This window comes from Salvelinus namaycush, chromosome 3, assembly GCF_016432855.1.
Source record: "Salvelinus namaycush isolate Seneca chromosome 3, SaNama_1.0, whole genome shotgun sequence".
In the NCBI taxonomy this organism is placed as follows: domain Eukaryota; kingdom Metazoa; phylum Chordata; class Actinopteri; order Salmoniformes; family Salmonidae; genus Salvelinus; species Salvelinus namaycush.
Window position 1 is genome coordinate 11,666,771 of NC_052309.1, and position 15,630 is coordinate 11,682,400.

Consider the following 15,630-nt stretch of genomic DNA (forward strand, 5'->3'; position numbering starts at 1 on the left):
CAATGTTTACCACTCTTGCTTCTGGGACATCAATGATTACACATTGTAACTATGCAATAGACTAGAAACATGATTGATTTGTAATTCATATATACAGAAAAAATGCATATCTAACTCCCTTCATCTGCATTAATCTGAGAACACAGGATAGTATTTCAATGAGATACTTAATTTCATCCTGTGGAGAATGTGAAACACTTTATTGAAAGAAGTTTATTCATTATCAAGGTGTTATAAATACATGAATGCATTATAATTATAATATTATAAATACAAATTCAATCTGTACTTCAATGCACATATGGTGTGCATTATAAAACGAGGAAGAAAGACGAGGTGGGGAGAGAGGTGTAGAAGACAGAAAGGGAAAGAGGTAAGAACAGGGGCAGACAGCATAGGATTCATGAATTAAAGTGCTACCCTAATATTCTCTCAGTTCATCACAATTGCGGGGTCTCCTAACCAGCCTTGGGCCCCCAGTTGGCCCGAAGGTTATCTTAAGAGCGGGTGAGGTGGCGATGACGGGACTGGCTTCCTCTCTCACATTAAAACATACCTGCAGACGAGAGAGCATGATTAAGCCTTGTTTAAAAAAAATCCTAACACGGTCAGTCATCTTAAATCAGGAGGTGAAATGCAAAACTGACCTTGGATCATTAACTCTGGGACTACTACATCTCTGTCTGTATTTCAATGTAAAGCACGTCTTTAAAAATACTTCCTGTTGACCAGCCACCCTCGAAGCATCGTTACTTGTTGTGAAATTGTTAGATTACTTGTTAGACATGGTCGGAACTAGAAGCACAAGCATTTCGCTACACTCGCATTAACATCTGCTAACCATGTGTATGTGAAAAATTACATTTGATTTGATTACCCATCGCTCCACAAAAGCTGTGGCCCTTGCAGAGCAAGGGGAACAACTACTTCCAGGTCTCAGAGCGAGTGACGTCACCGATTGAAACTCTATTAGCGCGCACCCCTACTATCTACATGGATTTCAGAGCACTCTCGTCTGAGTGTACCAGAGCGCAGAATAATTACTTTACAAGCGCTCAACACCCGTTGAATATGGCCGGTGTCAGTAAACGTCAGAAAAAAAGCGTAAAATTGTTTCCAGCAGCACATTTACAGTCACCAACCCTCTGGTTAACACGAAAACTGCCTTACCAACTCTGCTAGGGCGAGTAAAATGCCAGAGCGGTCTCATTTGTGTCTGGAAGTAGCTAGCCAACGTTAGCTTGGGTGCTTGACTGCGGTTGTTAGGCCAGAACGCTCAAATCAACCCTACTGCACTCCGAGAGCGAAACGGTCTGAATTTACAAACTGACCATTTTTCTCTGAATGGAAACACCATAATATTAATCAAATTAATTAAGCCAAATTTCTTAAAATCAATCCCATATACTATGTTATTACAAAAAATTCTCTGTTAATGCCAATACGGAATACTATCAAATGCTTCTCAAAGATGCCCTCTGGTGGTCAAACTAGCAATAACAGAAGAAATGGCGGATAATTAAATGACGTGCCACAGAATGCTGAAGCAGCACGCAGGGTATGCCACAGTGTGACGGTCTTGTAATGTCTTGTAGCCAATTCCAGCCTTGTGTAGGTCTACAATCTTGTACCTGACATCCTTGGAGAGCTCTTTGGTCTTGGCCATGGTGGAGAGTTTGGAATCTGATTGATTGATTGCTTCTGTGGACAGGTGTCTTTTATACAGGTAAAAAACTGAGATTAGGAGCACTCCCTTTAAGAGTGTGCTCCTAATCTCAGCTCGTTACCTGTATAAAAGACACCTGGGAGCCAGAAATCTTTCTGATTGAGGGGGTCAAATACTTATTTCCCTCATTAAAATGCAAATCAATTTATAACATTTTTGACATGCGTTTTTCTGGATTTTTTTGTTGATATTCTGTCTCTCACTGTTCAAATAAACCTACCATTAAAATTACAGACTGATCATTTCTTTGTCAGTGGGCAAACGTACAAAATCAGCAGGGGATCAAATACTTTTTCCCCTCACTGTATATTGGTTCCTAACTTCCCTGAAAAGTTGCATATCGCGGGAGCTATTTGATGCTATTGCAGTACGCCACAGGATGTTTTTGTGCTGGTCAAGGGCAGTCAAGTCTGGAGTAAACCAAGGGCTATATCTGTTCTTAGTTCAACATTTTTTTGAATGGGGCATGCTTATATAAGATGGTGAGGAAAGCACTTTTTAAAGAATAACCAGGCATCTTCTACTGGTGGAATGAGGTCAATATCCTTCCAGGATACCCGGGCCAGGTCGATTAGAAAGGCTTGCTTGCTGAAGTGTCTTAGGGAGCGTTTGATAGTGATGAGGGGTGGTCATTTGACCGCGGACCCATTTCGGACTCAGGCAGTGATTGCTGAGATCCTGGTTGAAGACAGCAGAGGTGTATTTAGAGGGCAGGTTGGTCAGGATGATATCTATGAGAGTGCCGTGTTTATGGATTTAGGGTTGTACCTGGTAGGTTCCTTGATAATTTGTGTGAGATTGAGGGCATCTAGCTTAGATTGTAGGACGGCTAGGGTGTTAAGCATATCCCAGTTTAGGTCACCTAACAGTACAATCTCTGAAGATAAATGGGGTGCAATCAATTCACATATGGTGTCCAGGGCACCGCTGAGGGGGGTCTATAACAAGCGGCAACAGTGAGAAACGTATTTCTGGAATGGTGGATTTTTAAAAGTATAAGCTCGAACTGTTTGGGCACAGACCTGGATAACATGACAGAACTCTGCAGGTTCTCTGCCGTAGATTGCAACTCCACCCCCTTTGGCAGTTCTATCTTGGCGGAAAATGTTGTAGTTAGGTAAGGAAAATTCAGAATTTTTGGTGGCCTTCCTAAGCCAGGATTCAGACACGGCTAGGACATCAGGGTTGGCAGAGTGTGCTAAAGCAGTGAATAAAACAAACTTACAGAACTCAACAAATGATAGGGCCTGGGGAATAGGAGTAGAACTGGGTGCTACAGGGCCTGGGTTAACCTTTACATCACCAGATGAACAGAGGAGGAGTAGGATAAGGGTACTGCTAAAGACTATAAGAACTGGTCGTCTAGTGCGTTGGGGACAGAGAATAAAAGGAGCAGATTTCTGGGCGTGGAAGAATAGATTCAAGGCATAATGTACAGAAGGGTATGGTAGGATGTGAGTACAGTGGAGGTAAACCTAGGCATTGAGTGACGATGAGAGAGGTTTCGTCTCTTGAGGCACCAGTTAAGCCAGGTGAGGTCTCCGCATGTGTGTGGGGTGGGACAAAAGAGCTATTTAAGGCATTTTGAGCGGGACTGAGTGCTCTACAGTGAATTAAAACAAGAAATAGCCAAGACAACAGTAGACAAGGCATATTGACATTAGAGAGAGGCATAACGCAATCACAGGTGTTGATCAGGAGAGCTATGACAAAAATGGGTAAATGGCGATGAATGGGCAGAGAGGGTCAGTTAGATACATACAGGACCTGAGTTCGAGCCTGGGACCGACAGGTAAAAATGAGGTACCGTGTTATTGAAATAGTCCAGGGGGCATCAGCAGTGTAGCCGAGTGATCATAGGGTCAAAAGAGCAGCAATAAGTGAGTCAGGGTGCCTTTTGGTAGTCACTACTACGCTAGGTGAGCAGGGGACACAGCGTTCAGAAAAGCTAGCAGGCTGGGACTAGTAGATGGTTCTGCGGAGACATCGTAACAGAATAGCCTGTTGAGACCACATCGGGCGATCACATCGGCAGTCCAGTCGTGATGGATCGACGAGGCTCCGTGTCGACAATAAAGGGTCCAGGCCAATTGGCAAAGGAAGTATTGTAGCCCTAGAATTAGCTGGTATATGGGCCTAGCTCCAGGCTAGCTCAAGATTAGCTGGTGCTTGCTTCGGGACAGAGGTGTTAGCTAACAGTAGCCACTCGTTTGCAGCTAGCTAGCTGCGATGAGCCAGTGTAATGATCCAGAGCGGCAGGAATCCAGTGATATGGTAGAGATAAGCAGTCCGATATGCTCTGGGTTGATATCGCGCTTTGCAGACTGGCAGGTGTTGTCCGAGCTAAGGCTGGCTGGTGACCGAGAAAAAGGTGAAGACTGCTAGCCGTGGCTAACAAAGACTAGTAGCTAGTTAGCTGGCTAGCTCCAAATGGAAGTTCCAGTTATAAGGAATAAAAATAGCAGATCTCTACCACATTGGGTGAGGCGGGTTGCAGGAAAGTATATTTAGTTCATAGATAGAAAGTGAGATTAAGATATATATAGGAAAAAGCCTGGCTATTTACACGGGATTAGACAAAGACAAACACACACGTCCTACTGCTACGCCATCTTGGCTAACTATTGTGGGTGTATTTCGCTACACCCGCAATAACATCTGCTAAATATGTATGTGACCAATACAATTTGGTTTGATTTGAAGTGGCTGGACCAGTTTTCCCAAAAGTGAATGCTGTGTAACGTCAAAAAATGAACAATGTGTAACATCAAGATTTTCTTGCTAGCCAACCAACAAGGTCAATGACTGCTGCTATCAAGCCAATCTATTTCACTTAGGCTAATTAATGAAAATATATTAAACTGATCATGACTAGATGTAATCTCATTTCACTGCTATTGGTTAGGGGCATATCCATTGAAAAGGACCCATGAGCACCAACATTTGAACATAGGAGTATATCAAATTGGGTGTCAAATGAAATTGAAGTCTATATTTTGGGGCAATGAAGGCATAGATGCATTTTTCCATCTTAAGAATTTGCCATAAGTAACGACTTTGATTTCTGGATAACAGATGGGAAAGGGGTCTTAGAAAACATCTACAAGAAAAAGTCTTAAGGTATCAGAAATACATCAAAATAATGTTGACGTGAAGACCCCTGCCAACACTTATATTTAGTTTTGGATAAATGGTTTACCTTCTGTAAGTTTAAGAAATTTTGCCATTACAAAAACCCACACACTGTATCTTTATATTTTCTAATTTCTCTCCCTCATGAGGGTGGAAGATAATAAATGTTTACAGAAGTAACAAGTAATGGTAGACCTACCAATTAGTTATAGTGATTTTACTGATATTAATTTGGTTTATGAATTATTAAGTGATTAAAGCTTAGAATTACCAAAACAAATCAGTAAAGGAATTACTGCAACTGAATTGGCTACACTGGGAAATCATAGAAGACAAAAAACACAGTTGGGTCACCTGCATCTGCTACTCCCTTCCACTGGCATACTGTTATGTTCAGCTCTTAATGGTTTTCTTTGTCTTCCTGTCTGGTGATCAAACCAAGTGTTGAAACTGTCAGTCTGGACAACACCTTCCTCTCTCTCACTGCCTCTCTCAATCTCCTGGTAATGCCAGCTCTTACTGACACCTATCAATGAGCCCCCTCTCTTTCCATTTACTGTAACCAGTGTAACGGATGTGAAATGGCTAGCTAGTTAGCGGGTACGCGCTACTAGCGTTTCAATCAGTTACGTCACTTGCTCTGAAACCTAGAAGTAGTGTTGCCCCTTGCTCTGCAAGGGCCGCGGCTTTTGTGGAGCGATGAGTCTGTACCCAGGAGAGCCTGTCTCATTAAATATACAAATATTATTCAATACAGGATACATATTTTTTCAGTGGATAATATTGAATTACTTGTTCCTCAAACTTTATAGCAAGTCAAGCTAGCTTGCAATGTAGAGCAGCTAGCTAGCTAAAAGCTAGGCTTGGTTGAAGATACAGTATCTTCAGCCTAGCTTTAAGCTAGCTACTGTGCATTCGGAAAATATTCAGACCCCTTGACTTTTTCAAAATTTTGTTACGTTACAGCCTTATTCTAAAATTGATTACATTGCTTTTAGCTAGCTAGCTGCTTTGCAGCCTCCCAAAATAAATCTGGTCTCTGATGAGACAGGCTCTCCTCCACCTTGCGTTACAAACACTACAGTTGTCCGTTCAGTAGCGGGGCAGAGAAGGGTGCAATTGTGGCATCTGCAGAAACCCCTCGTTATACTTCTATTGGTACATTTTAAGCTAGGACAGGCGGAAGGCAGGAGCGATCCAGTACAGTAGGTGGCATTAATGCACAATAACATTGGATGCTAGCCGCCAATAAACCCCACAGAAGAAGGGTCAGGGGCGACAACAGTAGATAGCTAACCAGCTGTACATGATAGTGTCCTTTGTCCCCGCCTGTCGGGCACTGTTTTCCCGCAGTTCTGTTAATGACGCGAGGGCAGGTGTTTGGCAGGTAGGAGCGAAAGACCCACATTCAAAAGTGTCACAAGTATGAAGACAAAGATAGTACGGTATGAAACTCTGATGAAATGTTCTGCTCGAGATGGGGGGCGTTCATGCTGTAACCAATGGGTTGCTCGAGGGGGGTGTTCATGAAGGAACCAATGGGAACGCCCCGAATGCAGGCTGCAGTAGCACCCTAACGGCGGCTAAGACTCCGTGATAATGACAAACAGTGTAATGAAATGCGTCACGATGTAAACTGTGCATTAGACTAATTAGTGTCAGCAAAACGTTGCATGGATGAGGTAATGGTCAGTAGTGCATTGTTATCAAAACATTCCTATTGATATGATTAATCAATACTAGTAATGGTTATTTTGAATAAACTTCATGAATTAAGTATCCATTAATAAAAAAAATAAAAAAGCCTAATTATACTGCAAAGCACTAACTGTAATAATGAATGCTTTACTGATTGTATTCAGAGAGAGAAACTCCTTAGGAATGTGTGTGTCCCCTATCAGTAACCACATACAGGAAAATTCAGCAGCTGCCCAAGAAGATAATCAATCTGTCCCATTCTTCCTGTGTGATTGTGTCTGTTCACTGTGACAGAGACGAACAATTAATTTGACGTTCCTATGGTGAATGTGACTAGAGTGCCGACGTCACTTCCGTGCGCACAGCGTTCACGTTTGACAACAAGCCCTAGCTAGCTGCGTGTATTTCGGGAAAGATATTTTTCCCCCTATAATCGTCCAACGATGACTAAATTACAATATCTGAATGTGTATCTAACTGAGCGTTTGATGCAAGCTGCCGAGGAGATACTTGGAGTGGTCGGAGACACGATTTCCGAGTATCAGGAAGAAATAGCCCGGACAAAGAGAGAGAACCAATACCTGAAACAACACTTGATCACACCGGTCCTACCGGGTATGTAGCTAGCTAGATTACTGTACTGTACTTCTCATTTACACGAATTAGCTAAACAGCTGGAAAAGTTACATTGTTTTCTACAATAGTTGACTCTGTGGGGCAGAAAGACGGTGGATGCCTAGCTCTCAAACTCTAAGCAGTATTCTGCCTTCTATAGTTTCAGCCATTAGCTTCGCCCACGACTACCTCACGTGAACTACAATCCCGACGCTGTGTTTTAACGTTTAGAAACTTCAATAATCATTGCTTTCGATACATATGGCTCTTATCTTTCATCAGCGCGAAATAGCGGAGTTCCCACTAGTGATGGGTCGTTCGCGAACGAACGGCTCTTTTTGGTGAACGTTGGGAATCGCGTCGGTGAAAGAGCCGTTTATTTGGCTCCCTGATTTGCATACTGCTAATACTGCTTTTTGAATTTTTAAAAACGATTATCTGCAAATAGGGTACAAAATCATTCTCCGAATATGGTAAGTTGGAGACAGCGGAACAATTTGTTGACGGAGGTGCAGGATTTCTTGGGCCTAATTTAGATATGTTTCTTCTTACAATTTCCAACATTTTGGTAGGCTATTTCGAGAGCTTGGGACAAAGTTCTGTCTGCATTTTTGTCAAAAATGAGTTGACATAGCCTTGTTCTGTTCAATGGTCTCTACCTATATAGTACTCTAAATACCCCAATCCATGTTGATAAGCTTAAAATAATAAAATATAAAAATAGCCGACACCATTTAAACCAATGAGGGTTTGGAACTTTTAAAGCCAATTATCTCAGAATCATCATCTTGCAGATATAACCTTATAGTCCCAAGCTCTTGATGTGTTAGTGAACTGTCTATAATTAGATACATGCGGCTTCTCTTCTGTCATTATATGTTGCCCTATAAGACTAAATAAACCCTTGCTCACCAGAATGTCATCAATTGATAGATTTAATGCTTCAATCTAGTTGACGTCGGTAAAGTTCTCTTTAATCGCTGCTTCTTTTGTGGAGCAAAGACGTTTAGGCACCGGTGAGAAAATTCAATAACTCAACAAAAAACGGGACAGGTTTTGTAACATTACTAAAATGACATCAGTTTTACGGTTGTAAGGAAATGGAAAGCTATGAAAATGACACAACATGTTTCTAATAACATTTCAGTTTGGCTTGGATGCATGTTTTATGTGGTTGAAATATCAGCTTTCATGATGCTGATAAAGATAGCACCTCTACAGACATCCCTAACTGTGCATTTACATTCTCTCAAGATGCTGAAAGAAATAAATCATATTTCTCCACTCCTGTTCGTTCCTGAGTCATTTCACATTTGGTATATAATTTTACTGCAATTAATGCTTAATTCCGCAGGAGTTAATATTAAGGCTATGTGAAAGGTTAGATCAACAGTCAGTGTCCAGATTTCAGTTTCCATTTAAAACATCTGAACAGTAGGCTACAGTTCCCTTGATGTGCCATAGGCCTGTTTGATGTCCTCGTCTTGTGACTTCAATTTTTTTATAGCGCCTCACAATCATCACACATAAGATAGCCAGCACTGCTATCAACCTCTGTTACCACTTCACCAAATCTTTCATTACATTTCTTGCCCTGCCTTCTCATTATTTTCAACTCTTCATTTTACAGCTTTTCTCTTATTGAATTAAACTCAGACATTGTCTTTTTAGCCTCCGTGTATCAACTAACTTTTCTGCCCCTTCACAAAAAACATTTAGCGATTGGCGTGTAGGCTAATTTGCGCAGAATCTTATAGGCTCACGTACTAATGCCAGAAAGCCTAAAAAGAATGAAAGAAAAACTTCAATGTACAAGAATAAATTGTACTATTTTTTTATGTATTGTTTTCTCTTCATTCAACCAGCCCGTCCTTCATCCACACAATATTGCAGGACCCTAAACCCGCCTACACCGCGGATATAACAGCATGGACTGCTGGTTATGAACTAACCCCCACATCACTACAATAAACCCATCAACTTCAGGACACACTTGTGACTTGAATGATGGAATTCCTGTTCCACTTTTAAAATAATAAAACATGCATGAAATTCAAATGAGTAAATCCCCCTGTCGTTTAACAAGATATAGTGCATTTGGAAAGTATTCAGACCCCTTGACTTTTTTCACATTTTTGTTATGTTACAGCCTTATTCTAAAAATGATTAAATAGTTTTTTTCTCATCAATCTACACACAATACCCCATAATGACAAAGCAAAAACAGGTTTTTAGAAATGTTTGCACAAAAAAAATGGAAATATCACATTTACATAAGTATTCAGACCCTTTGGCAGCGATTACAGCCTTCAGTCTTCTTGGGTATGACGCTACAAGCTTGGCACACCTGTTTTGGGGGAGTTTCTCCCATTATTTTCTGCAGACCCTCAAGTTCTGTCAGGTTGGATGGAGAGCGTCGATGCACAGCTAGTTTCAAGTCTCTCCAGAGATGTTTGACCGCGTCTGGGCTCTGGCTGCTCAAGGACATTCAGAGACTTGTCACGAAGCCACTCATGCGTTGTCTTGGCTGTGTGCTTAGGATCATTGTCATGTTTGAAGGTGAACCTTCACCCCGGTTTGAGGTCCTGCATGCTCTGGTGCAGGTTTTCATCAAGGATCTCTATGTACTCTGCTCCGTAGGGATGGTGCCAGGTTTCCTCCAGACGTGACGTTTGGCATTCAGGCCAAATAGTTCAATTTTGTCTACATCAGACCACAGAATCTTGTTTCTCATGGTCTGAGCGTCTTTAGGTGCCTTTTGGCAAACCCCAAGCGGGCTCTCATGTGCCTTTTAGTGAGGAGTGGCTTTCGTCTGGCCACTACCATAAATGCCTGATTGGTGGAGTGCTGCAGTGATGGTTGTCCTTCTAGAAGGGTCTCCCATCCCCACAGAGGAACTCTGGAGCTCTGTCAGAGTGACCATTGTGTTCTTGGTCACCTCCCTGACCAAGGTCTTTCTCCCCTGATTGCTCAGATTGGCTGGGCAGCCAGCTCTAGGAAGAGTCTTGGTGGTGTTCTTGGGCACCTTCAATTCTGCTGAAATGTTTTGGTGTCCTTCCCCAGATCTGTGCCTTGACACAATCCTGTCTCAGAGCTCTAAGGACAATTCCTTCGACCTCATGGCTTGGTTTTTGCTCTGACATGCACTGTCAACTGTGGAACCATATATAGACAGGTGTGTGCCTTTCCAAATCATGTCCAATCAATTGAATTTACCACAGGTGGACTCCAAGCAAGTTGTGGAAACATCTCAAGGATGATAAATGGAAACAGGATGCACCTGAGCTAAATGTTGAGTCTCATAGCAAAGGGTCTGAATACTTAGGTAAATAGGGTAAAAAAAAATGTTTCATACATTTGCAAAAAAAAAATGTAAAGCCTGTGTTTGCTTTGTCATTATGGGCTATTGTGTCTAAATTGAGGAAAAATACAATTTAATACATTTTAGATTTAGGCTGTAACGTAACAAAATGTGGAAAAAGTCATGGTCTGAATACTTTCCGAATGCACTGTATATAGGGTACTGTATCAATCAATCATTAATTAGTTAATGTCATTACACAGCATACGAGTCATTCATGATTTTAAATGCAATCAAGCATTTTTGCTTTAAAACAAAATATAGCGTCCCTTGAATAATTAGCATAAACAATAAATAAACTGCTCCATTTCGGCAATTGCATTCACGAATGCATGCGACTCTTTTTAGTCTTTGCTGTAATAAAGGCTTAAACATTATTTATTTTTACATACTCTCTGGTACTCTTCGAATTTATTTACTGTTGTTTTCATTGTTTCCAAACGGTCAGAAAAATTACATTGTAATCTAACAGCACCTGTTTGACACATATGCACACAGCACCTCCTTACCTTATTTTTATTGATCTCCAGTATTTTCCACAACTACTCAAATTTATTCCACACATATGACTTCCCCTTTTCCTCCTTAGCAACCAGTAAACATTCCCCCGTTTCGAGTTTGTCACCTCCTCTGCATCCATTTTGCTGTGATGTGTTACGTGTTCAGAGTTTGTTATAACCAATTTATTGATGTGATTATGATATGCTATAGGTCAGGCCCTATTGGTCACGTGCATGTGATTTAAAAAAATCTGAACAATCGATTGGTTGAAGAACAGAACTCTCGGTCGGCAAAGATTTTTTTTTTTTTAAGTCGGGGACAACCCTACAATCCCGGGAAAACAGTTTGGAAAGCAAATGGCTATTGCTGTAAAGAGAAGATCATGAAAAGACTGTATTTTAGTCATAAAAATGTTCAACTTAATTGAGCGAACAGTATAGCCTACATTATTGGATTGTCTATAAGCTATATCAGATACGTTTCTTCTCCTTTCAACTGGAAAAATCTGGCATTTTTATAAACACATTTCATGCCATTCTACTACGCTTTATATGACTGGAGACATTAGCAGAATATTATTTTATACAGCAAAAGGTTCAGGGTAGCCTACTCTGCTAACAGCATTGTCCGATTCATATAATAGGCCTACAAGAAGGGGAAATACAATGACATCCATCTACCATAGAGGAGGAAATGATTGTCCAAAAATAAACATTCAAGTGGCACTGACCCAACAATGATAGAGTGAATGTGTGCGCTCATCGGGGATATGGCCAATGCTCTCCGATGGTGCCCTACTCTACGCGGTCAGCCATGCTTTTTTTTGTGTTCGAGTTATATTATGAGCCAAAATTATGGCTATCCAATCTTTTCATCACATTAGGAATAGCAGGCAAACTAACATAAGTTTGCAAATGCGATGTTGTATGGAATGCATTATTATAAAAGGCAAATTTTTAATGGTGACAATTAGCTTCCCTTAACTTAAAACTCACTGGCCGCCTATGCGCTGGTACAACCCACTCAAATAATGCAGTGCCGTGGCTTGATCCAGGTGGTTATCGGAGGGTCTAATTAGCTCCTACACCAGGGGTTCCCAAACTTTTTTGGCCTGCGACCCCATTTTGATCAACACTTTTCCGCGACCACACAATGTATAAAAAAAAGAGAGTGATGTAATCAACGGCCAATGTTTACCTTTTTAAATTGGGGATATGACAGTCTATTACAAATCAGTCTGACAGTACTTTTGATAGTATTTCAATTTGTCAGTTTCTTTCGCGACCTCTAGTTTGGGAAACGCTGCACTACACCCTCCATAAATTTCACTCCCTCAGCTTTGGTACACTTGTGTGTATGGCAGAGGCACGTGTGAATGCGCAAATGGATGGATGGGGAAGGGGTGATATGGGATTCAGCCAGAGACATAGCTATGTCATTCCCAGAACAAGCTAGCTAACTCAATGGTGGTCTTGTCATTACTTTCATTGATGTAAATTGTCTTCTTTCCCACAGCTCCTCAGCCCATTCTCTCTTGGGTCTCAGAGCAGCAAACTCCCCCTGGGCAACAGCGCTGTGAGCAGGAGTGGAGCCCCAGTCTGGGGCAGGAGGACACAGAGCACACACAGATTAAACAGGAACAGGGTGAACTCAGGACTCGTCGGGAGGTAGAGGAGATTCAAGGGCCGGTGGCTGATACCAAAGAAGACTCCATAATCATTCCTTCCTGTGTGAAAAGTGACTGTGATCAGGAGCCACCTCAGCCCACACATCTTCCCCAAACTGTGGAGAACAGAGAGAAGTACTCTCTACTGACCAACACAACTGGACAGATCAAAACCGAACCTGATGGCGAGGGCTATGGAGTATCACTATCAGAACCAACCAGTGACTCCCCTCAGTCTCAGCCTCTCTCTGCAGTAAATCCAGACTGTTCTAGAACACAGAGTGAGAACACTGACAGTGTTACTGATGTTTCGAGAGATCCAGAAAGGAGACCAGAGGACACACAGACACACTCATGTACTCAGTGTGGAGCCGTGTTCTGTGAGCTTTCCCAACTGGAGGCACACATGCTATCCCACACAGTACCACACAGTGGTGACACTAGTCACAGGCAAATCCTCTGCACAGTCTGTTGGAAGTCATTCACCTCTACCAGTTACCTCAAGGTCCACCTGTGTTCTCACACTAAGGATAAGCCCTTCCACTGTGGTGTGTGTGGCAAGAGTTTCAGCTACTCAGGCAGGTTCAGGGAGCACCAGCGCATCCACACTGGAGAGAGACCGTACCGCTGCCACGTGTGTGCTAAACGCTTCAACCGGTCTGCCCATCTGAAGACCCACCTGAGGGTCCACACGGGGGAGAAACCCTACTCCTGTCCTGTCTGTGGGAAAGGGTTCAGTCAGTCCAGCCATATCAAGGGACACCTCAGAACTCACACCCGAGGGAGGTAGAAGAAAAATGCATTTTTTTATTAGGATCGCCATTCGCCGACGCCAATGGCGACAGCTAGTCTTACTGGGGTCCAACAGATAACGAAAAAGACATTACAGACAAAAAACTTTACACTTAAAAATTAACATGTAGTGTGTGTGTGTGTGTGTGTGTGCACTCAGTTCCACATACATGTCAGTACATACACGCAACAAGTAGGTCACATGGGGGAGAGGCGTTGTGCCGTGAGGTGTTGCTTTGTTTTTTGAAACCAGGTTTGCTGTTCACTTGCCCTATATGAGATGGAAGGGAGTTCCATGCAATCATAACTCTGTATAATACTGTAAGTTTCCTTGAATTTGTTCTGGACCTGGGGACTGTGAAAATATGTCTGGTGGGGTAAGTGCTGTGTGTAAGTTGATTATGCAAACAATTTGTAATTTCGAACACATTGGTGTTTGTTTATAAAAACGAGAAGCGATGCAGTCAGTTTTTCCTCAACACTTAGCCAAGAGAGACTAGCATGCATATTATTGCTTAGGGGATGGCGGTGTCAAAAAGCAGAGCATCTTTTTATCACAGAGAGACCTCTCCCCATCTTTACAACCATTGAATCAATATGTTTTGACCATGACAATTTACAATATTAGATAACACCAAATAATTTAGTCTGCTCAACAGCCAAACCATTCATTACCAGTTTCAGCTGAGGTCTAGAACTTACGGAATGATTTGTACCAAATACAATGCTCTTAGTTTGAGATTTTCAGGACCAGTTTATTACTGGCGTCCCATTCTAAAACTGACCAACTCTTTGTTTAGGGTTGCAGTGATTTCACTAGCTGTGGTTGCTGGCCCGTATAGGGTTGAATCATCAGCAGACATGGACACAGGATTTGTTTAATGACAGTGGCAGGTCAGCTTTCCATCTAAGTTGTCAATGCCAGGAGGTTTGTCATTATTGATCGATAACAATTGTTCCGCCTCTTCCACACTAACTTTACAAAATTCAAACTTACAATGCTTTTCTGTCATTATTTTCTTTCAACTGTTCGTGGTTGGCATTTACAGCCTAGGTTTGCCCACTTTGCCAATGAAGTAATTATTAAAATAATTGGCAACATTAAATGGTTTTGTGTTGAATAAGCCATCTGATTTTATGGAAGATGGAGTTGAATGTCTTCCTGCCCATCATTTAATTTAAAGTACTCAAGTTATTTTCCATCATTATTTTTATCACTGACCTTGTCTTCATAAGTTTCTTTTAAGTTTAGTCACATAATTTCTCAAATCTCAATAAGAGATGTGCAGCCAGACTTATTAACCACTCTTTTTGCCCCATCTCGTTCAACCATCGTTCTTCAATTCCTCATCAAATCCTTAACAGTCAGTTTCTTAACAGGTGGCATGTTTATCAGTAATTGGAAGAAGCAATTTCATAAATTCATCAAGTGCAGCATCTGGATGCTTCTTATTAATCACATCAGACCAACAAATATTTTTTACTTCTACATAAGTCACAGCTAAATATTTTGTATGATCTCTTATACACTATTTTAGGCCCAGCTTTTGGAATCTTGTCTTTCCTGGATATAGCCACTATATTGAGATCACTGCATTCAATGGATACGGATAAAGTTTTAGAACAAAGTTCTACAGTATTAGTAAAAATGTGATAACTACATGTGGATTATATAAACTCATCAAAAAAAGAAACGTCCTCTCACTGTCAACTGCGTTTATTTTCAGCAAACTTAACATGTAAATATTTGTATGAAGATAAGATTCAACAACTGAGACAAACTGAATAAGTTCCACTGACATGTGACTAACAGAAATGCAATAATGTGTCCCTGAACAAAGGGGGGGTCAAAATCAAAAGTCAGTATCTGGTCTGGCCACCATCTGCATTAAGTACTGCAGTGCATCATCTCCTCATGGACTGCACCAGATTTGCCAGTACTTGCAGTGAGATGTTAACCCACTGAGGGGCCCTGGGCATCTTTCTTTTGGTGTTTTTCAGAGTCAGTAGAAAGGCCTCTATTGTGTCCTACGTTTTCATAACTGTGACCTTAATTGCCTACCGTCTGTAAGCTGTTACTGTCTTAACGACCGTTCCACAAGTGCATGTTCATTAATTGTTTATGGTTCATTGAACAAG

At 41.5% G+C, this 15,630-nt stretch overlaps 1 protein-coding gene across 1 annotated transcript; it reads left to right on the forward strand.

The window, feature by feature from the left end:
* Positions 1–6,924: 6,924 nt before the first annotated feature.
* LOC120044942 (zinc finger protein 287-like) lies at positions 6,925–13,598 on the forward strand. Its single transcript, XM_038989692.1, has 2 exons — positions 6,925–7,171; positions 12,549–13,598. The coding sequence occupies exons 1-2, from the start codon at positions 7,000–7,002 to the stop codon at positions 13,487–13,489; spliced, it is 1,113 nt and encodes a 370-aa protein (XP_038845620.1). The 5' UTR covers positions 6,925–6,999; the 3' UTR covers positions 13,490–13,598.
* The last annotated feature ends 2,032 nt before the right edge of the window (positions 13,599–15,630 follow it).

Coding starts and splice junctions, on each gene's coding strand:
- LOC120044942 (XM_038989692.1), top strand. CDS start 7,000: ATGACTAAATTACAATATCTGAATGTGTATCTAACTGAGCGTTTGATG. Junction 7,172..12,548: donor GATCACACCGGTCCTACCGG/GTATGTAGCTAG, acceptor TCTTTCCCACAG/CTCCTCAGCCCATTCTCTCT.